The 21,742-nt window shown below is 42.2% G+C and overlaps 1 protein-coding gene across 2 annotated transcripts in view; it reads left to right on the top strand.

Moving 5' to 3' along the window:
• The window catches only part of TRIP10 (thyroid hormone receptor interactor 10), a 106,387-nt gene that overhangs the window by 49,992 nt on the left and 34,653 nt on the right, over positions 1–21,742 (top strand). For both annotated transcript variants that reach the window (XM_089486346.1, XM_089486339.1), the window contains exons 2-3: positions 17,261–17,376; positions 21,440–21,496. In XM_089486346.1, the coding sequence (XP_089342472.1) occupies positions 17,261–17,376; positions 21,440–21,496 (173 nt within the window). The remainder of the gene's footprint in view (positions 1–17,260; positions 17,377–21,439; positions 21,497–21,742) is intronic.

Raw genomic sequence — 21,742 nt, 5'->3', positions numbered from 1 at the left:
CAGTTCCCTGCCCTCAGGCTTACAATCTAAAAGACACGACACAAAAGGAGAAGGGAATGGTGAGGGTGGAGGGGATCAGGTCCAGCATTCTTCTCTCCCTCTGAGGCCTGGACCAAGGCAGATGGACCGGAGGGAGGGCTCTGCTTCTTCCAGTTAGAGCTCCCCCCCAAATGTTGAACCTTACTTTGAGGGGCTTGAGGAAAGGATAGGGGGTTACATCTCTTACAAGCTTTACAAGTAGTTCCAAGAATGTCAGTATTAACCTCTCCCCCTTCTACACACACACAAATACACTTACACACACATATATACAAACACAAGACTTCCCTAGTTAAAATATCCTAAACTCTCTTTATTGGCTATTTGCATATCTCCCCTTTTGGAGCAAATGGGTGCTTACTGGTTAGAGGGAATTTTCTTTGAGCAAATGGCTTGACAAGAATTTAGCATCCCCTGCTCTACAGTCCCAGTCAAGTTTCCCCTGTCACCCCAAAGCAAACATTAAACACTAAAGTATCTTTTCTTTTTCTTCAGCACAATGAGAGTTTTCATTCACAAGATGTTGCACTGTCCCACAATGTCCCACAGTGGTTTTGTATTTGTTCATGCTTCTATTCAGATTGATGTGGGACATGGGGAAGTTGAGATATCCAGTACCCTAAATAGATTGGGATCTCATTCATTCTGCTTGTTATAAATTTAGTACATTTAATTTCAAAACATGCCATATTACAACCTTCTCCAGAGTGATGCCCTTCAAATGTTTTGAACTACAACTCCAATTAACCCAGCTAGCAAACCCTGTTAGAAGGTGTGATGGGAGTTGTGGCCCAAGACTTACAGAGAGGCCCTGTGTGTAGGGAAATCACCATATTAACTTTACACAGAGTGCACTGGTGTGGGTGTCTTGGTTGTTTCTCTGTCTTCAGAAGTCTCTCTAATAGCCTCAAAGAATTTGAAAAGAAATATTTGTGGAGGGGAGGAATCAATTAAGCTCACTTAATGTGTTGTAAGTATTATTTTTCAGATCTTTACTCTGAAATCGTTTTTTTAAAAAACTGGTGAATATTTTAAGACATCTCATCATTAGCTTCCTTATTTAAATATAAAGGGAAACAAAAAACCCCTTGAAAACTGTCAGCATACTAATTTTAATGTGCCCAATGAGCATTGCATTTCTATGAATTATATATGCATGCATGCTTCCAAAGGATAGTCACCTGAGAAAAGTTAATTACAATGTCGAAGCCACCCTATTTAAGCAGCATTGTCTGTGCTCATTATGTTACTAATTAAATTTTATGAAACAATGCCTTTTTAGAAATGGAAAGTTTTCCATGGGAAAAAATTAGGGAAGAAATTTTTTCCGCCCAACATCACTGGTTACAGTTTAGTAACCATATTTATGGGGCCTATCAGGGGTTGAAAAAGCACGTCATCTCTCATGGAATGACATCTAGATTATAGGAATTGGTTGTGGGATGAGGGAAGGTAAATTTAACCTATAACTATTTTTGCGGAGTAGTTTGGCATGGGATCCAGAGAGGTGCCTTAGATGGCATGGCAGAATTTGATCATTTTAAATTTGGGCAGAGAGCATGCCCTAGTTTTTGTCTGATGCAACTGTGGACAGAGCTATAAGTGAGAACCATCACAGTTGACTTTCAGTTCTTTCTATTTTTCTTTCTGTTCCCTTTTTTTAGTGACCTCTCATTCAAGTGTGTGTATGTAAATGTGGCACAGTTCAAGTATTCGTTGCATTTCATAGACATTTCCTTAATAAACCATTACCTGTAGTTATGATTATCATGAGCCAAAGCACCTAGCTTTATGGAAGTCATCAAACAAAATTATGCTGCTTCCAGAGTTGGACAGACTGTGCCTGCCCTGTCTGAGTGAAAGTAGAAGAATAGTGCGTTCCTTGTGGTAAAAACCAGAGCTTTGGTTGGTATGCACATAAGTATGTGGGTGCATGCGTGCGCGTGCGCGAGCGCGCGCACACACACACACACACACAGAGAGGAACAGACACACACATTTGTTTGACTCCTGGGTAGCCTGCACCCTTACTGTTGGGTTCCAGCTCATCGTAAACCAGTATACTTTTTGTCCATTCCCAGGACAAGCTGTCTTCTGTTTAGCAGGACTATCTTGTGATAGGATTTATACTCAGTAAACATCCCCTGCCCCAGTTGTTTTCCCTCTGAATGTTGCTGTGAGTGGGAGGATCGGCATTTCCTCTTGTAATCCCCCCATAGGATCTGCGCTCTGGGAGGATCCCAACTCAAGGCTTGCTCTCAGCCAAGCTTCATTTGCTGGCCAGCCAACCAGCCATCCTTCCTGCCAGATGTCCTATTCCCTGGAAGCAACAGCTTGTTCTCTGTTTTTTCCAAAGTTTTTGTATTTCAATATACCACTTTCTGCTCTCGGCAGGTCGCTCTGATGCCCTTTAGTTAACAGGGTCTAGTGAACCAGTAAGATTCTGGCAGTTTCAGGTCACTTGCCTTGCAGTTGCAACACTTCAGCCTCAGCATAACTGGTTGCAGTCTCTCACCTGCAAATAATACACTGGAGAACAAGGTGGCTGTGATGGACCACCTTAATATATTGTCGTAATTACAGGTGACATGGAGTAGCAACTAAGAAACATGAACAGCAGAAGCTTCTGCTGAAAATCTCTATTTAGCCCCACAACCTTGAAGACTGCCTGAAAAAATCCTCATCTCTCTTCCCTGGCTCTTCCATTCACTCCTGCATATATATTATGGAGAAAATATTCACCTTTCCTGAAAAAGAATGTTGTAAGGATTATTCAGATAGTAATTGAGGTACTCAGCTGTCAGTTGCCTAACATTCTGCTATAATTATGTAAAATTGCTATGATAATCTTGTATTCTTGCATTTGAATAGTTTATCGAAAAGGTTGTAATATCTTGAACATTTTGTTCCAGCTAGGCCATGGAATGAATGAGTGGCAGGTTTTGGCGGGTTAGGATTTAGGACAATATGCTGTTAGAGTGATTTTAGAGAGAAAGCCTGGCCAATTAAATCCTTAGAGAGCACCTTCCCTTTCATTTAATCTCCCTGTCCTCAATGCTTTGGGCAGTTCTTCCAAGTAGGTACTTTTCTTGGCAAAGGCTAAAGTGAGGGCCTTTGTGCTGAATTTTGCATATGGTAATGGGGGATGTGTCAAAAGCCAGTTTGGGTGTCCTTAGGGTTGCCGTAAGTCTGGACCTCCAAACCAGGACAAATGTAGGACAAATGTAGGATAAAATGTTCAAATGTAGAGCACATTTTTAAAAAATGGAGGACATGCGAAAAAATTTGATGATTTTTAAAAAATGTTACTATAAATGCATGTTTCTTAGGCATGATCAAAATGGAGGGCATTTGGGCATTATTCCTAGAAAGATGGCAGAAATGTACTTTCCCTTTCTGGCCACCCCCCTCCCCCATTCCAAACAGCACTTTTGGGCATTGAACATGGCTTTACTTAACATGGCAATCTCTTGCATATTTCAGAGGCTTATTGTATAACCAAACTCTTTGGGTTTCACACTGAACATGCTATGCATTCATACTGAATATGTCAAGGTGGTTTAACAAGAAGTGGGTTTGCCCTCGGATTCAACTGTACTTCTCAGAAGTGTGTACTTGGTCAAGGGACTTTGTTTTTTTTCACTGCGCATGAGTTTGTAAAAATCAGAGCAACTTACATTGGTCGTGCCTCAGAAGCTGGCTCATATCATCATCATCATCATCATCATCATCATCATCATCATCATCACTATCCTCTTCCTCCTCCTCCTCTTCTTCCTCCTCATCCTTCCTCCCTCCTTCCTCCCTCTTCCTCCTCTGCCTCCTGGGACCAAGCGGAGGAGGAGGTGGGTGGCTGCCTTGGCACGCTCCCCCCGCCCGCGCGCCAAGGCAGCAGGCAGGCAGCCACCCACTGCCTCCTCCACCTCGCACACCTCCGCGCGACCGCGCACGGCGCTTGGCTTGGCCCCGGCAGGCGGAGGCGTAGCCAGAGGAGGAGGCAGAGGTGCCTGCCTGGCTTGGTGCGCTCCCCGCCCACGCGCCAAGGCAGCAGGCAGGCAGCCACCCACCTCAGCCTCCTCCTCTGCCTCCCGGGCCCAAGGAAGTGTCTAGCGCGGTCGCGCGGAGGCAGTGGTGGGTGGCTGCCTGCCTGCTGCCTTGGCGCGTGGGCGGGGGGAGCGCGCCAAGCCAGGCAGGCTCCTCTGCCTCCGCCTCACGCGATTCTGCGCGACCGCGCTAGGCACTTCCTTGGGCCCGGGAGGCGGAGGCAGAGGAGGCGGTGGAAGTGCCTGCCTGCCTTGGCATGCTCCCCGTGTGCCAAGGCAGCAGGCAGGTAGCCACCCACCGCCTCCTCCGCGTGACCGCGCTAGGCACTTGCCTTGGGCCCGGGAGGCGGAGCCAGAGGAGGAGGCGGTGGCTGAGGTCCCGCTGGCTGCATGAGCAGCCGCACGCGGTCAGAAGAGAAGGAGGCGGAGGAGGAGGTGGGTGGCCGTGGGCGGGGCAGTTCTGCCTTTGGCGCAAAACCGGACCAGGACCGGAGGGATATGGCATCCCTAGGTGTCCTGGTCTCTCAGGTGGCGATCTTAAAATCTTCCAAACTTCTTTTTAGGGAGCTCTTTCCATCTGCAGTTGAAACTGCCTGACCTGATAACAATACTGTTTCTTCATTTGTGTAGCAGGGATAATACTCTCTGTGTTAAAAGCCTAGTTGGTGGGATGACCCCAAAGAATTTCTTTATTATTTGACAAATGTCCATCTGGTTTTCATTGAAAAACACCTTGTCTTTCTTGCCCTGGGAAGGTGTCCTTTAACCTTTGGGAGGGGTGGATGTGCCTAGGCAGTGTGCATGGGAGTAGAGTGGGAGAGTGCTGTTTCTGGGTGGAGGTTTCAAGCTACGCAGTTGTGAGACCATGAGAGCATTGGGAGAACTACTTGGCTGATGACAATTGACTCATTTTATTAGGAAACAGCAAGCCTTCTCTGCATCAGGATGATGCAATAGTGAGCTCTGAAACAGAGGGATATTTGCAGTGTGGAAGCTGTTTCCCTGGCCTAAGTAGCTTCTGAAATGTATGTTGCATTCCCTTACTGTGCAACTGTAAGGCACATAAGAAGTGAAATACCACTTCAATGTCCCCTAGGATCCCTCCTTTTTAAAAGAAAACTTTTAAGAGCTCCTCATAGTTGATTTCTGCTGAAACGTCTCAATTGTTCTTCCATTCTTTTTAAATGCATTTCATTTTAACTTAATGTTATGTCATCTCTTACCAGCTTTACAGAGCCTCCAATTCCCATGAGGCACCCTGAATGTGCCAGCTTCTAAATTGGGCATCCCTCTAGGTGTTGTTGGATTGAACTTTGCATCAGTCGTAGTCAACATAATCAATGGTGTGGTTTGTTGGTAACTGTGGTTCATTTGGATGGCCACACAGTTCCCACCCCCATTCTAAAGTCTTAGCCTAGCTTATTGACTCTTGAATTGGAAATGTGGGCAACATGTTGGAGCCCAGCACCTTTGGAAATATAATGGGTACAGTAGCTTGACATCACTGAAAGTTGACAATAGCAGTCAGGTTCATTCATGTGTTTGCCCTATTCACTTATGTGACAGCATAGAGGAGAACTGAACTTGGCTTACTTCCCTGTGTTTTATTCAGAAATGCGTTCCCCAGTTTGACTCCAGTACTGGAAATGAGCTGGCCTAAAAAGAAAAATGCTTGAAGCAACAAAATGTGATGAGGTAATAAAGGAGATCTTCGTCACACACACCCACATGTGTGCTCCTTGTTGTATAAAAATGATGCTGTCTCTGTCCTGTTGTATGCAGACTGAGGGAATAGACAGATAAATAACAGACATGGTGACCACCCCTTCATATCTACCACAGTCCCCTCCCCCCCCACCCCAAGGAGGAGCAAGTTTTGGGTCTTCATTGTCTTGCAGTACCTTTGTATTCTCCGTGGAAAAATTTGGTTCCATTTCACAGGCAAGTTGAATGCATCTTTGGACACCCTTGGGTTTTTCACGTGGCCTGGTAGAAGGTTTAAGGGGCCTCCCAGGATGCCTTCTTGACCTGCCCAAAACACCACTCCAACAAGGTGACTGGGTAGGAAAATGGGTGAATGTAGAGAATGATCGTGTAGTTGCCTTGCCCAGTGCCTGTCTCAGCATCTGGCTTTAGAGTGGATGAACCAAACAAAACTCATGCTGGGACATCTCAGTCCTGGTAGTTGTAGGCATGCTAGGCTTTCTGCTATGGTGATATTTTGGGAGGGGGACAATGTCATGGATGCTCCTGCCATGTTTTTTCCCCATCTTCTAAAGGCTTGGTGTTGAGAAGAGGCAAACAGGCAGCTAACCTTTTTGGTCCCAGATGACAGTCTGAGATCATTACCAAAGATGCATGGGAGAAAATGGGATTGTTACAACCACTCAGCCTGGTGGTTTACTTCTCAGGACCTGGCACTTAAAAACTTTGCTTAAACAAAAATGTTAAAATGGCCATCAGCTCTGTTGGACCTTCAAGAGTTATGGCACTTGCTGGATCATTTTACATGCAGATGCCACACTTATTCTTCATTCCTTTTACATTATGCATTCCAGACTATTCCTGTTATAACAAACTAAATATCCCTGTCAAGAATTGGCTTGCTGACCCTAAAGTTTGCCACTGTGTGCAACCCATCAATAGAAACAGGCAGTGTTTCCCAAATTTCTATGGAAATGTGGTGAAACTCTGCGAGTCTTCAGGAATGTAACCCAGGGAGAGCTTTGGAAAAGTTCCTCTATTATCTAGGCTTGGATTTTTATGAGATTTTTCTAAAGAAGTGTCTTAACAGCATTTGTCCTTGCTTTGCAGGGGAGCTTGAGGGGTCAAAGTCCACCCCAAAGCCAATGACCTCTTCTCCCTGCCTGTTTGAAAAATTGGTATTAGCAAGCTCCAAAGGCTTTTGTTACAGTGGGGTGAGATGCTCTAGTAAATGAGGGAAACGGAAGTTTATAATATAGGAACTCTGCTCCCAATGGAGTTTGGACTATCACTGCTGACATGTGAACATGTCAAAAAGTAAATACAGTTGGCCCTCCACATTTTCAGCTTTGAGTTTTGTGGGTATGATTATTTGCAAATTTTATTAATATGTTCTGTTTAGGAATCACTAGGTCCTTCAGCACAACTATGTTAGAAGTTGACCATAGAGTTGTGCTGAAGGATCTAGAGATTACTAGAGAAAACACTTCTCTAAGGATTTGTAGGTCCTCCAGCGTAATTCTATGGTCTGCTTCTGGAAGATGATCTTGTGCTGGAGGACCTAGAGATTCCTAGACAGGTGTTCTCTCAGGTTTTTTTTTTTAAAAAGATGTTTTTTGTTCCTGTTTTTTCCATTTTCACAGGTGTCCTGTGTCCCTGACCCCAGTGAATGTGGAGGGCCCTCTGTATGTGCCATTGATTTGTTCCTGAAAAATATGTCCTTTGGATATTGTCCTTCTGGCCTGTTTAATCCCATCCTTGGTGTGCCAAGGATATGGTTACAGACTTGATCCCTTGACTTTGCTTCCCAAGAGGTTTTTGGCTCAAATATTTTGAATGATTCTTTTTTTTCATTCTTCTCCCTCAGCTCCCCAGTTCATATATCCAACACTATCCCACTTGAAGCATCAGTTGCTATGTCTGTGTGAGGGACATAATATGTTGGCCAGGTATCTTATGGAAGTGTTGCTTTTACAGTTTCTGTTCTTCAAAAAGTGAAGGGTTATAAAGGAATCTGATAAGATTACAGTGAACCCTTGGTATCCACTGGCGTTTGGTTTCAGGATCCCCCATAGATACCAAAATCCACGGATGCTTGTCCCATTCAATACAGTGGTATAGTCAAATGGTATGCCAAACGTAAAATGGCAAAATCAAGGTTTGCTTTTTGGAATTTATATATTTTTACAATATAGTGAAGCTGTGGATGGTTGAATCCATAGATAACGAATCCATGGGTATAGGGGGCCGACTGTACTTCACCATGAAGTGTCTGGCTTATACAGTTGACACTCCATATTCACAGATTTTTTTTTATCCATGGATTCGAGCATCCATGGATTAAGAATATTCCAAAAAATGTAAGTTCTAAAAAGCATTTTATGTAAGGGACACCATTTTACTGTGCCATTACATTCAATGGGACTTGAGCATCCACAGATTTTGGTATCCATGAGAGGTCCTGGAACCAAATCCCAGTGGATATCAAGGGTCCACTGTATGTTATTACCTTCGTACATGGCTGAGTTAGTGTTGAGTGTTGAATGTTTAAACTATGAAAAAGTGAGCAGTATAGATAAGATGGCGCCTACGGTCATATCACCCTGAACATGCCCGATCTCGTCAGAATAGATAAGACGGCATCTCTGATTCAGGGCTTGGGAACCTTTGGTCCTAATGGGAGTTGGAATGAAGAAGCTTTAACTTTTCCAGATGTTTTAGACTTCAATTCACAAAAGTCCTAACAAGGATGGCCCTATGGTTATGGAGTATGGAAACTGTAGTCTAAACCATTTAATTTTAGACTACAACTCCCATACTCCATAACGATAGGCTATCCTAGCTAGGACTTCTGTGAGTTGAAGTCTAAAAAATCTGGAGGGTTAAATTTTCTCCATTCCAGTTTGCATTAGCCCAACCATTTAGGTTAGAATGCTGTGTTTTGTTGCTTCTTCTTTACCTTTCTGCATGAGCAGGAATCCACTCTTGCATCTTGGAGCCTTTAATGAATAGACCCTCACCATTCCTTTTTCAAATTTCCCTCCATAGCCATGAGAGCTAGAAATATACTTCCTTTATAAAAAAAAAGTAACCGGAGTTCCTGTGAAAACTCTAGTTCACGTTGCAAAGGCATACAGAACAGAAAGGAGGCTTCTGGTATGCTAGAATTCCCACTCCAAAGAATGAAAAGCTGTCTTTTTCTTTTGTCCTTGGATTGGACAGCAGAGATTAACTACAAAATCAAGAAAAGAGCTTGGGAAAGTTACTTGGAAAGTTACTTTTTGTTACTATAGCTAGCTATGTTTGCTGGGATTATAGTCCAATAAAGTAACTTTTCTAAGTTGCTGCTAGAATGCAGACATGAAGATATGAAAACACAAGGTTTTGATTATCCTCTGAAATCATTTGTCTAGTAAGACTCATGAATTCTTCATTTTAACTGTCTCATTGCATATCTTTGAGCAAGACCACATCCCCACTCTGTGGTCCCAGCATCTTCCTGGCCAAAAGCTGCTGCACATTATAATTACCTTGGGACAGAAGACACTTAAGAAGCAAGTATTGTCTTTTTTCTCTGACAAAGGTGTGGCCATATTTCAGCTCAGTTAAACCTAGGATGTGGGTTTAAAAACAAGGCTGGGAAATGTTCTCAGTATCCTCACACTTTGACCTTGATGTCTGCAATCACCATATGACTCCATTTTGCTTTATATTTAGAAAATATACTTGTATTTTCTACCTTGTTATAAAATTTGATGGTAATTCACTTCTACTTTTGTAATAGACGTATTCAGTGAATCTATCTTCATTTCCATTTTGACTGCAAGTGTTGGGTGGTATGTTTGACCCAACAATGGAAAGAAAGCAGAGCAATTTTACATATTTTACAGATAGAATCTGTCTAGCAATCAAAGTCTTAACAACAGAGAGTTTGGGTGAGCCTAGTTCTCATAAAGATATTTCAGGCCCCTTTTCTTAATTTTTACTTTTCCTAAACATTATAACATATTTGTGTCTTAATATGCAAGTGCCGCTTCTGCAGACGTAAACCTCTTCTCACCTTTCATCTTCATGGTCTCTGTGACTCATACAAATGGGTTATTACTCCTGTGCAGCACATAACACTGAATTTTCTAAAGCTGTTATGCAAACATTTTGGTGGTAGCCACATCAGCTAACGGACACATTTCCTACCTAACACCTCAGTTTCTTTTCGTCTGGTTCTGCAATGGCAACATAGGAACTTGTTGTAGTGTTTATCTCAGTAACATTTGGTCAGATTTACAATGATTTACCTGATGCTGATCAAGAGATGAATCCTGCAACAGTTGGAGTGCACACTCTGCAGAAATGATAATCAGAAGCCAATGGTTCCCAGATGAGAAACCCCTTCACTGCAGTGCTCTCAAAATGCTGGCTGTGGTGAAAGCATTCCAAGCCTTCAAACAGACTATAACAGGCAGGGTTGTTCAGGTGGCCAACAACAACATCATGGTGGCCCTCTGCCTGAACAAGCAAGGGGACACGATCAGAGAGCCTTCTACTTCTCACTATTGATCTATGGGAGCATACTACCATCAGTTATACATCCCCTAGGCAAAAACAACACTTTGTCAAATGCATGAAGTCTTGTCAGAAATGGATGTTGCACCAGAGAGTTCTTCACAAGGTCTTTTAGGCTGTGGAGGACATCATCCATAGACATCTTTACATCCCCACAGAATAAGCAGTGCAAGAGTTTCTGCTCCAGGGCTCGCAGGGAAAGGGTTTTTCTCAGCAGTGCATTCCTGTTTAGCTGGACAGAACTTGTGATGTATGCATTTCCGTTAACTACCAGTGGGTCCACCACAATGGACCATCCACAGATTACCATACCCCATATTATCCAACTGTGGCACCCACCTGTGTGAACATGCACATTATCACCCATTGTATAATACAGGGCTTGCAGATCTGTGTTTTTCCCCATCTTCATGGGGTGGGTGGACTGGAACCGAACCAAATTTCTGCAGATGGGAAGGATTGACTGCAGTTTTGAAAATCTGACAGGACAGAACCAAATGTATACTGGTGACTCCCATGATGACCAAGGCAGCCATAGTTTGCACCCATCCTGCATCTGTCTAAGGGTCTCTACATGGAGCTCCTACTTCACTCACTCCACAATGGAACGGTGAGGTATCCAGATCTACAGACTCTCAGCCTCACAGTATGAAGGATCTGCATGTGACAGTACTGTCAGACTCAATTGTGCAAACACTAGAGGTGGCTCATAGACCATCTAAGTGATCTTACACATTTAAGAGGGCCACGTTCCTTGAATTCTTCCAATTAAGGGATACCCCTCAGGATGCAGTGAATGTGTCTCATGTGCTGAACTTCTTGGTCATCTTATGGGACAAAGGACTTTCCCTTTCTCCTTTTAGATGTTATTTGGTTGCAGTCTCTTGGTATTTCAGTCATTTGGGGAAACCATTATGCTTTCATGATCCACTAGTGAAGAGATTTCTCAAGGTTTATAAGAACTTTCATCCACTGGTTTTTGGACCTGCCTCTCAGTGGAGTCTAGAACTGGTCCTCTCTCAGTTGCATAAAGCATCTTTTGAACCTGTGCTGACATGTGATCTTAAGATTACTTACATGGAAAACTGCTCTCCTTGTGGGTATTAGCCAGAAGAACTAATGAACTCTATGCACTGAGATTTAATCAGCCATACCCCCAGTTCCATAAAGATAAGGCTGTCCTTACGTCAATCTTGGGAAAAGGCAACTTTTAGAAGGGGTGCCCTTTTTCCCTGTCTGGGAAGACACTCCTACCTCCTGTGGTTAGAAGCTTCTGGTCTCCCATTTGTGTGAGTCACAGAGATCACCATGGAAAAGAAAGACACATTGCTTACCTGTAACTAGTTCTTCGAATGGTCATCTGTGAACACACATACAACCCTTCCCATCCTCCTCTCATCATGTCCTGCCATCTACAGAACTGAGGCATTAGGTAGAGAGGTCCATCAGGCGCATGGGGAGTAGGCAGGGCTACCACAAAAATGCTTGAATAGCAGCTCTTGAAGGTTCTGCACACATTGCTAACCCATTTATTTGCATGGGTTCACAGATAACCACTAAAAGAACTACAGTTACAGGTAAGCAACCTGGCCTTCTGTGTTTAGAGCAATGCATGCAGTACAATGAATGTTTGGCAAGTACTTAGCACATTTTAAAAATTTCGTTGGAATCATTTCAATAACTCATAGCACAGTTCTAAGTATGTTTACTCAAAAGTGAGCCTCCTGCCCTATTCAGAAAGTATTGACAGTAAAGGAGCTTAGGAATTTGGTCTCAGATCATTTGTATTTTACCCTTTTCTGCTTTTGGTACACGTCAGAAGGCCTGTTATTTACCCACACTTGCAAAATTTCTGCCTAAAGGTCTGCTTGGTGATTTACATATAGATAAACAGGAGACTTTGTCCAAATTCCTTAAGTTCCAGGCTGGCACTCCTACCCCACTCCCACGACATGTAGGGCTTGTACCATAAGATGGTTTGTTTAGACTGCAGATTTCAGAGGAGTTACCAGGTTCCTTGTTGCAGCCTCCTTTCTATGTTGGTTTTTAAAAGGTGTTGAGATGGATACATGATTTCTTATCTCTGGTCAGGTTTGTGAGTATTCAGTCCAAAGTTTGTTTGGTCCAATTTTTGCATTGGTCTGCAGGGTTTTATTTTTTTTAAACTACGAAATATTCAGTTCACTTTTCCCTACTATATGTATTTTTCTGTGCAACATTTCTGTGCAATGCATGCAGCTTATATATAATTTTTGAGCAAAGAACTGCATTACATAAAATTATGAGAATAATGCATTACAAACAATAACTATAATAGGCAGGGCTGTTCAGGAGCAACAACACCACAGTGCTCCTCTAACTGAATAAGCAAGGGGGCACAAGATCAGAGACACTTCTACTTCTCACTGTAGCTGCATTTTAGTAGAAAGTGTGTATTAGGTTGATTTGCTTAAAAATGAGGACCACATGAAATTAATCCCATCTAGTAAGATTTGCTGTCGTTGAACATCTCTCCATCTGAAATGGAGCATGGAAGGTCACCATAAAAGGGAAGTTGCTTTAGATGTAGCTTGGCTCTCTTTTCCCACTGCCTGCCATGTTAAATGATTGACATGAATGAAGAAGAATTAAAATGAGCCTAGTGGCCCAACTGTAGTGTAGCATCTACACTATACAATTACAGTGCTGTGATTTCACTGCCAGCTAACATCTTATGGAATTCTGGGGTTTGTAGTTTAGGGAGGGACATTAGAATTATCAGCCAGAGAACCCTGGTGTCTCACCAAGCTACAAATCCTAGGGTTCAATGGGGTGCATCAAGGGCAGTTGAAGTTGAATCAAAGCACTATAACTGTAGTGTGAAAAGCTCCCCTGTTGTGGTGGACTATGGCTCTGGAGATCAGAATTCAATTCCCCGCTCAGCCATGGAAACCCGTTGGGTGATGTTGGATGAGTCACACACTCTCAACTCCAGAAAACCCTGTGATAGATTCCCCTTAGGGTTCCCATAAGTTGGAATGGACTTGAAGGCACACAACAACAACGAATTCTGAGCACTGGACATTGATGCATCATGCTGAAGTTGATAGCCTGCACAGAAAGTATGACAATTTGTTGAAGTGAAATTGGATGATTTGTTCCAGCTACAAAGTAAATGGGATGTGTCATTGTTTTGTAGATGCTCTTGTTCACAATCTGCCTAAGGAATTACTAATGCCAACAACACTCTGTCCCTTTTTTCTCTTAGAACTTTTCTTCTTGGCTTGTGAATAACAAGTGGCCTTCTTTTTCTGCTTAAGAGCAGTTGTGTGTTTTGCTTTTTGCTCACTCCCTCTCCTTCTCTCTTTGTATTGTATTGTACTGGAGGCAGAGCCAAGGATGAAGTGATGAAATTACTCAGAAAAATGGCATGAAAGACAAGCCATTAAAATGATTCATTCTGGTCATTGCAAGGATTATTTGTGCTTTCCTGTTGGCCAAAATACTGCCTTGCTGTCAACCTTAAACTAGACGTTACCATTACATAACAGGCTTCTTTTTGGTGTTTGGTTTATTGAGCCCGAATATATTTGAGTGAAAACATGGGACAAATGTATTTGAGTGAAAACATGCCCCAGAAAATGGCATCCCTGTGTTGAATTGTTTATTTTGAGATGTTACATCATTATCTTGTGTGTAGTTCCTGACTCCCCATCATTGGCAAGTCAGTGATAGCAAGGAAATGCCAATACAGTGTAACTGATCTGCATTATAGTGGAAAAGAACTTGACACAGGGCTGTGGGTTTTCAGTGGGAGTGCTGTGTCAAAACAGAACATAATCCTATACATAGAATACTGTATTTGTTAACTTCAGGAAAAGCTGTGAGTAGTCTTAGAGCAGAGATTGCTGACATAGTGCCAAATCATCCAGAATGCATTGTGAGGTGTGAAAGATGTGGGCTTCAATTATTTGATTGTTGTGTGTGAATTATACGGAAGTTTTGAAAGAGGAGGGCAAGTCACACAACACACTAACTACCTAAAATAACACAACGTTTGGAACAGATATGCTGACTAGAGTAAAATGTAGCTGGTTGCCTCTGGGTTTATGCCTTGCTGTGGATTTTAAGCAAAGTGCTTTAATTATCCTTATGCAATGCAATGTGATTAAATTTTAGCAGCAGACCACCAAATAGTTATATTTACAATATATTCAGAGAGGCACTGAGACAGTGTAGTTAGTGTTCTTCCCATCCTCAAGCATGCAGGCATGCGTGAAAATTGAAAGCTGCTGGCGACTGTGCTGGAAAGCTTCCTCAACCATGCCCCAGTTGCAGGTTGGCACAAATAGTGTGCCAAGTTGAGGAACTAAAAGATGACTAGCTATGCTGAACTCCACAAAGATGAAGAAAAACCTTGATCGCTCTTAAGGCCTGAATGCCTGCAAGAGTTTTTCCTTAAAATTGCAATTAGTAGCTAGGGATTTAAAGTAAGCGTGGTTTTTTCCACAAGTCTTAGAAGCCTATGGTAATTGTGTGCCAGAATCAGCTATGAAAGCTCCTGAAGGATTACTGTCGGCCTTTCCTGCGTTATTATAATTCATTACGTATTAAGAGTTCATCTGAGGCACCTGTCATCTAGGTGTAAAAAAATGTTGGGTTAGGTGGCTAGTGGCTTCATTCAGAATAAAACAGCCTAATCTATTCATAAATGTTCAGCTTTAATATTGAAGACATTTAATACTGGTAACAACGTGTTCACAGGCAGACTAATGAAGGTCATGACTTTTGAATCGAGGGTGAAAGAAATAAAATATCTTGTCTTCCTTGATTCTAAATAAGATGATTTGGGTACATTTAGCTCCCCAAATGCAAAAGTTGGCAAAATGCTAAGGAGGGGTTTTGGGCGAGTGTAGATGATGGTGACTGTGACATCCAGGCTCTTGCAGGGAGCGCTCTCTGACAGAGAAGACTCAACGTCTCACAAATCTATAGTTCCCAGAAATCTCTAGCATTGAGCCCAGGGCAGTTAAAGCAGTCTCAAACTGGATTATTTCTGCAGTGTGTCTTGGCCCCTTGTGAGCTGGAAAGAGATGCTTTGTATTGAACACTTTCTCCATGTTCATGGTAACAGTCCCAACATTGTATATAGCAACCATTGCCTCTGATGCTTCCTCAGACTAATTAGGGACAAAGTCCTCCATGAAGAGCCCACATGGTGTAGTGGTTTGAGCACTACTAAAAACCATTAAGTTAAAACAGTTTAAAATACAGACAAAAGATAACAGTATAACACACCTCATTAAAAGCCCTTTCTGCCACAACAAGTTAAGAGCTGAAGGCTTGCCTAAATAAAATGGCCTTTGCCTGCCACAGAAAAAGGGCAGAGAGGGAGCCAACCTGTAGTAGTGAGTTCCACAGTGTGGGATCAGCAATCAAGACATCTCTTTCCCATGTCCTCACCAAATGTACCTGTGATGATGATTGAGTTGAGAGAGGACATCCTGTGAAGATCTTATGACTCAGACAGGCTTACATTGTAGGGAGGGGCAGTTTAACAGGCTTTCAGATAGTCTGGGCCCAAATCCTGCTCAGGACTTTGAATTTTGTCTGGAAATAGATATCAATTCTGCAATGCATTACAAAGAGTAAATTCCCCAGTGTCGGAGATTGACAACAGCTTGCTAGATAAATAGAAGGAAGATGCAGGTTTCTGAGCATGTTGATGAATGTTTATTCTTCTTACTGGCTCAGATCCATAAAGGACTCTGCTGAAGATAACTTTCTATTGTGTCGTAATCTGAATTCCATGTAAAGAAGGAAGGTAGGGAAGTAGCATATTGGAGAAGGAAGTGTAACGCTGGGGCAAGAGATTCAAAAAAGCATGTGCCAGATGATTCAAGTCCTCCCCCATGATTGCTAGAAGCATTCAAGGGTTTTGCTCAGATTAGTGTCACCAGAAACCTGTGCCATGCATATTTCTCCTCTTTACATTTAGTTAAAGTTCTGAGATTTAACTTGTGGAAAATCTGATAATTAATATTGGCTGGAGTCTTATGAACAGTTTCTACCTGTAGTCGTGACAGTGTGTGAGTTCCATGCTGAGTGAAGAGGCAGACCTCTCTCCTCTGCCATGCTATCCAGAGCAGCTGAGAAGAGATGGTTCAGGTGTTCACCTTAATTCATTTTGATGAGTCACAAGCATGGGAAAGTGCTTTAATGATTTTTGCCTTGTGTTTCCACCTCTTGACCCCAAAATGGTGCAGGTTTGACTTATCCATGAAGCCAGGTAGAGGCGAATGAAGACCCAATATACCTGAAACCCTATATATATCTGGTTAGACCTATATCAAACTGCTGATCTGAAAGAGGGTGGATCAGGATACCCTAAAAAAAAGAATTAATGTCAATTTTGTTCTGCATCATAATCTGCTCTTACTTTCCAGACAGACAGACTTGGTGTCTTATACTTTGACCTACCTCTTACTGAGTTGTCAAGCCTGTGTCCAGACCTTACCAGAGGTGTAACCTTTGAAGATGATGCAGGATGAGGGTATTTCCCCCAGTAACAGTTCTGCCCCACTTTCATTCACAAAATTTTCTAGCATTGCAACAAGTGAGACACTGAAAATGGTTCACACCTACAAATTCTTTCACTTAATCTCAAAGGTGCTACAAGATCCCTTTGCATACTGGCTTGTTAAGTGGAAGAGTTCTGTCCTAGCTATCTGCTTAATATGCTAGTTTTCTTCCTACAGAGAACTTTGCATGAGTTTTGGAACCTGCATCCTGCACCTTAGCAATCAATGTTTAAATTTTACCATCTCTGCAAGAAACAGAATTTTGTGGCTCAGGGTTTGGGGGCCAAGTATAGAACCTGTTATTGAACTCTGTTCGGTAATGATCCCCCTGCTTTTATCCTCTTCCTCCAGGATCAATTTGACATAGTGGAGCGTCACACACAGTGGGGCCTGGACCTGATGGAGAAATATGTCAAGTTTGTGAAAGAGCGGACAGAGATTGAGCAGTCGTATGCAAAGCAACTGAGGTAGGTATCCAGATGATATGAGGACAGAGGTGCCTAGAAGGGAATGCCAAAACTTGAGATTTGGGGTTTAGGTCTTTGATGTAAGGGGGCCAGATGTCAAACACGGAATTTGTTTGTGCTTGGCTCGAGGAAAGAGTGTTTAGACAGCACAAAATAAGAATTAAGAAGTTGGACTCTTTCTTGGGTTGTCCTCAGTTTTGCTCATAAATTCCTAAATAGTATAACAGTGGATGGAAACATATTGTTCTCTCCCTTAAAACTCAAGGTTAGCAATGAAGTTCATTTTACAGTGGATTAAGGACAGGCAAAGGGAAGAACTTTACACTCTTGATAATTATGGAATTAACTACCACAAAATGCAGCTTAGATAATTACCATGACTGCTTAAACTCATCCTCTATGAACTAGTATAATGTTTAGATGGAATAGAACTAGCCACCATGTTTAGAGGCCATGTACCTCTGAATGTTAGATGCTGGGGATAAAAAAGGAAGAATTGTTGCCTTCGTGCCTCACATAGGCATCCAGACATCAGTCTCACCACTGTTAGAAGCAGGATACTGTGTTAAATGGACCTTTTGTTCAGGTCCAGCTAATCAGTTCTTAATCAGGACTTCCATGTTCATTTTCTACCATCTGTCCTGTCACAGCTCTGCAAAAGGTTCTTTCCATCCCCTCTGTATATTTTTCTTTTCCCTCTCACACTTTCTTTGATGCACTCAGCATGTTTTATCTAGCGTTCAAGAAAGCACCTGTGTTGTCCACTCTCTCATATCTTTCATCCCTGTTTGCCATTTTCTAAAAAACTTTCTTCCTTTTCAGCTGCTTTTTCCAAGTATTCTTGAAGCTGATCCAAAAGCTCTGTTACTATAGAATCCTTTTTCCGGAAGGACCCATAAAGTCTAGACCTTCTGGCTGTCCAGCTGCTTCAAGAATCATCCAAGTCCCCTTCACTCTTTGGCCAGATTCTTTAGCTGTGACTCCCATTCTTCCCCTCCATCCTCACCTCACTTCCCCCCGCCACCAGTCTGCTGGCATAGATCTACTCTTCATTTCCAGGCAACTCAGTACTGGGAACAAGAGGCCTCTGAGGCAATTTGTTCTGCTGCTACCCAGGCCGAATACGTCTGTTTTCCACTCACTTTCCTCCCAAAGTCTCCCAGGATTCTTTGAGTGCTGCATCCCAGGATTCTTTGAGGTCTGGGCTAAAACCTTACTTCCCATTTGATTTCTGGAACTGCGAGTGACTTTGCTTCACAATTGTCAATGCTTTTCCTTTCCCCATTCTGAAACCTTCACCCTCCAGAGTGAGTCAGGGATTACTTGCCTGACTCCTTCTCCATTCTTAAGTCATAGAGTTGTAAAGAACAAGAAGAATACAGAGCCCAATTTTCCATCACAAGTGGGACTGCTTTTCACATGAGCCTTTAAACCATACTCCTGGGAAATAACTAAAGGTATTTGCGCAGCAGGTGTTGCCCTGCTCTTATCCCAGTTCTGAAATTGCTTATAGTGGCACTTAGAACCAATGGCTGAGTTGCCATGATCAGTTTGAGTTTTTAAGCTGCAGTGCAGGCCATCTCCGATATCAGCTGCTTATCAGTTGGACATTGGTGCAATTTGGATTATGCAGGTGTGGAATCTGTAGCAACACTGTTTCTTTTCAAGATGGTCAGTATCCTTTTAAATGAAAATTTGCACATAGACAGAATGGGAGTAAAAGTATGGCTACTGCAGTGGGCAGGTTATTGGCTGTTTTTCCACATTCGGGGGGGGGGGGGTCTTGTTCCCCTAACTCCCACGAATGTGGAGGGCTGACTGTACAATTAAACAGCCTGTAGACCTAGGACCATTTGAAAACCATTCAAAGAAAGAAAATAAAAATTAACAAGACAGTACACCATTAAAAGCCCCTTACACTCAAATCCTAAAAGCTTGTTTGTAATACTTTTCTGTGAATTTTTTTCCCTCACACTGTGACCCATAGACATCGAACAAAGAAGGCCAGTGAAGGGACAAACTGTAAATGTGGGAGGAGAGGACCCATTGAGAACCTCAGTGGGAAAGGTATGCAGGCTTGGTGGCTGATGAGTACTTTTGGATCTGTGAGTCCAAACAGGCCTCTAAAATTTGCTTCTAAAAATGAGTGGCCCTGTCAAAGCCTCATTTGCTAACACACTGGCCTGTTGGCTGCTTACAGCACTTGCCTTTTGCCCTATGAGAGTGCCAAGAAGATGCTGCAAGGTCTTTTTATAGCCAGAGAAAGGAAACGCCTCTCTTAGCCACAGATTATGGACCTAATAGATGGAATGAGCGCACGGCAGAACTTTCTGAGCCTGCCTGAAGAGGAAAGTGATTGCTTCTGCCCAGGATGGCTTCTCAAGACGTTCAGCTTGTCCCTCCCCACATTTCTTCTCAGGCAACAGGGCTGAGATATGCCCTTTTTGTGTGCATGCCTTTCCTGGTTCCAGAAGGCATCTATGGAGAGGGGAAACAACAGCATTGTCTCCTCCAAAATAAGAATTTTGCCTCTCCCAAAATTTCCCTTCATTCACTAGATTTCTCACATTTTGCAGTAACTTAAAACGTTGGTTGAGCATTTGGAACTACAGTTTAGGCAGCTGAAGGAAAGTGGGAAAGAAAAGTGATCACAGGAATGAAAACAGTTTTGGCTTTTGTATGTATGTATGTATGTATTTATTTATTTATTTATTTATTTATTTTTGAATGACTGTATTTGCCTACACATACATAATAAGCTATCTAGGAGCTGGAACCCAAGTCTAAACACAAAATTCATTTATGTTTCATATATACATTATACACATAGCCTGAAGGTAATCTTGTGCAATTTTTCTAATAATGTTGTGCATGAAGCAAAGTTTGTATACACTGAACCAAGAGACCCAACCTGTAGGTTGTAGACTGCTCCCCTGCACCTTTAGTGTTTTAAAAAGCAATTTTTTTTCAGGTCAACCTGGAACAGAATATCATTGTATTCAATTTTTTAAAAAAAAAATCAGTAATTCAGAATAGAAATAGTAATTGAAAAGTACTGGCTGAGCAGGGAGAAGAGAAGTTGCTAAGTTGTTTAACATTGACAGCAGATCTGTATGCAGTGACATCTTGCAATTGCATAGCACCGCTGAATTTTAAAGTATGGAGTTGCTCCACAGAGAACATATCCTGTGGAAGGCACACTTAAATAAGGGGGAGTCTTTCATTTCTAAAAGACCCATGCATGGGAAATTCTCAGTGGATTGTGATTTCTACTTTTGTCTTTCCTGCTAGAGCCACAGGTCTTTCCCCCCCATTTTTTTAAAAAAAGAAATGGTGGTAGCAATGTCTTATATTCCCTCAATGTATTATTGTTTTCATTGTTTGTCAGAAAATATTGTTCCCTAGAAAGTAGGGTTGATATTTCTTATTCAAGACATATGCCTAGTTCAGTCTTGATTTCATTCCATTGGAAACTCCTATTATACTCTGGCTCAGTTGTGCAATACTTTTCCATTTTCATGACACTTCTGCTTGATTACAAAAAACAAAAATCTAACTACTAGGATATTGTTGTGTAAGAAAATATGTGTCATAGTATTGAAAACTATCATCTTACCATGAATAACTTCCATATGTATATTTGAGGAAAAAACAAGAAAATAATGCATAATGTGTTTCTGTGTTACCCACTGAGTGAATATCTGATATTGCTGAAAATTTGTTGTACAGAACTTCATCTGCTTTATTAAACCTTTATCGTATTTTATATGAATAGGATGTTTATCATAGAGTGTGTATTGGCATTTCCCCTGACAAACTAAATCAATTCAAGCAGCTTCTTGAAAGATGTCATAAAAACATTATTCAAGTTTTGATCTATTTCATCAGCCAGTCTTATCCTGCAGCAAAGCTGCTTCAAGTGGAAGAATTAAAGGGAGCAGATGAAGTTTGGAAGTGATGTCTGGTGTGATGATGGGAAGGGAGTGAGGGGCAAAGACATGGTTCTGTTGGGTGCTTCTCTTCAAGCTCATTTATACTTCTCTCACTGTTTTTTCTTTTGCAGGAACCTTGTAAAAAAGCATCTCCCCAAGAGGACTGCACGAGAAGATCTAGAATCAAAGTAGGTACTTTGACCCAATCGCACACATGCTAGTCTGGCTGTTTTCGAACGTTCTTTTAGCAAAGCCTGGGCAAAGTTTTGATTTTCTAGGATCAGCAATCCCAACAATTCAGTCATGATAGTGGCATATATGTATATATAGTGGCCCATAAGGCAATAGCAGCAAATATTGCCACATGATGAGGAATCCTGAAGTCCCATCCCTTGGATCATACAATGAAATCTTGGGGATTGTTCAGTGTTTTC

This window comes from Sceloporus occidentalis, unplaced genomic scaffold (assembly GCF_023333645.1).
Source record: "Sceloporus occidentalis isolate IW3139 unplaced genomic scaffold, rSceOcc1.0.p SCAF_1, whole genome shotgun sequence".
NCBI lineage: Eukaryota > Metazoa > Chordata > Lepidosauria > Squamata > Phrynosomatidae > Sceloporus > Sceloporus occidentalis.
Note: the sequence above shows the minus strand (reverse complement) of the source record. Positions and strands in the feature narration are given on the sequence as shown.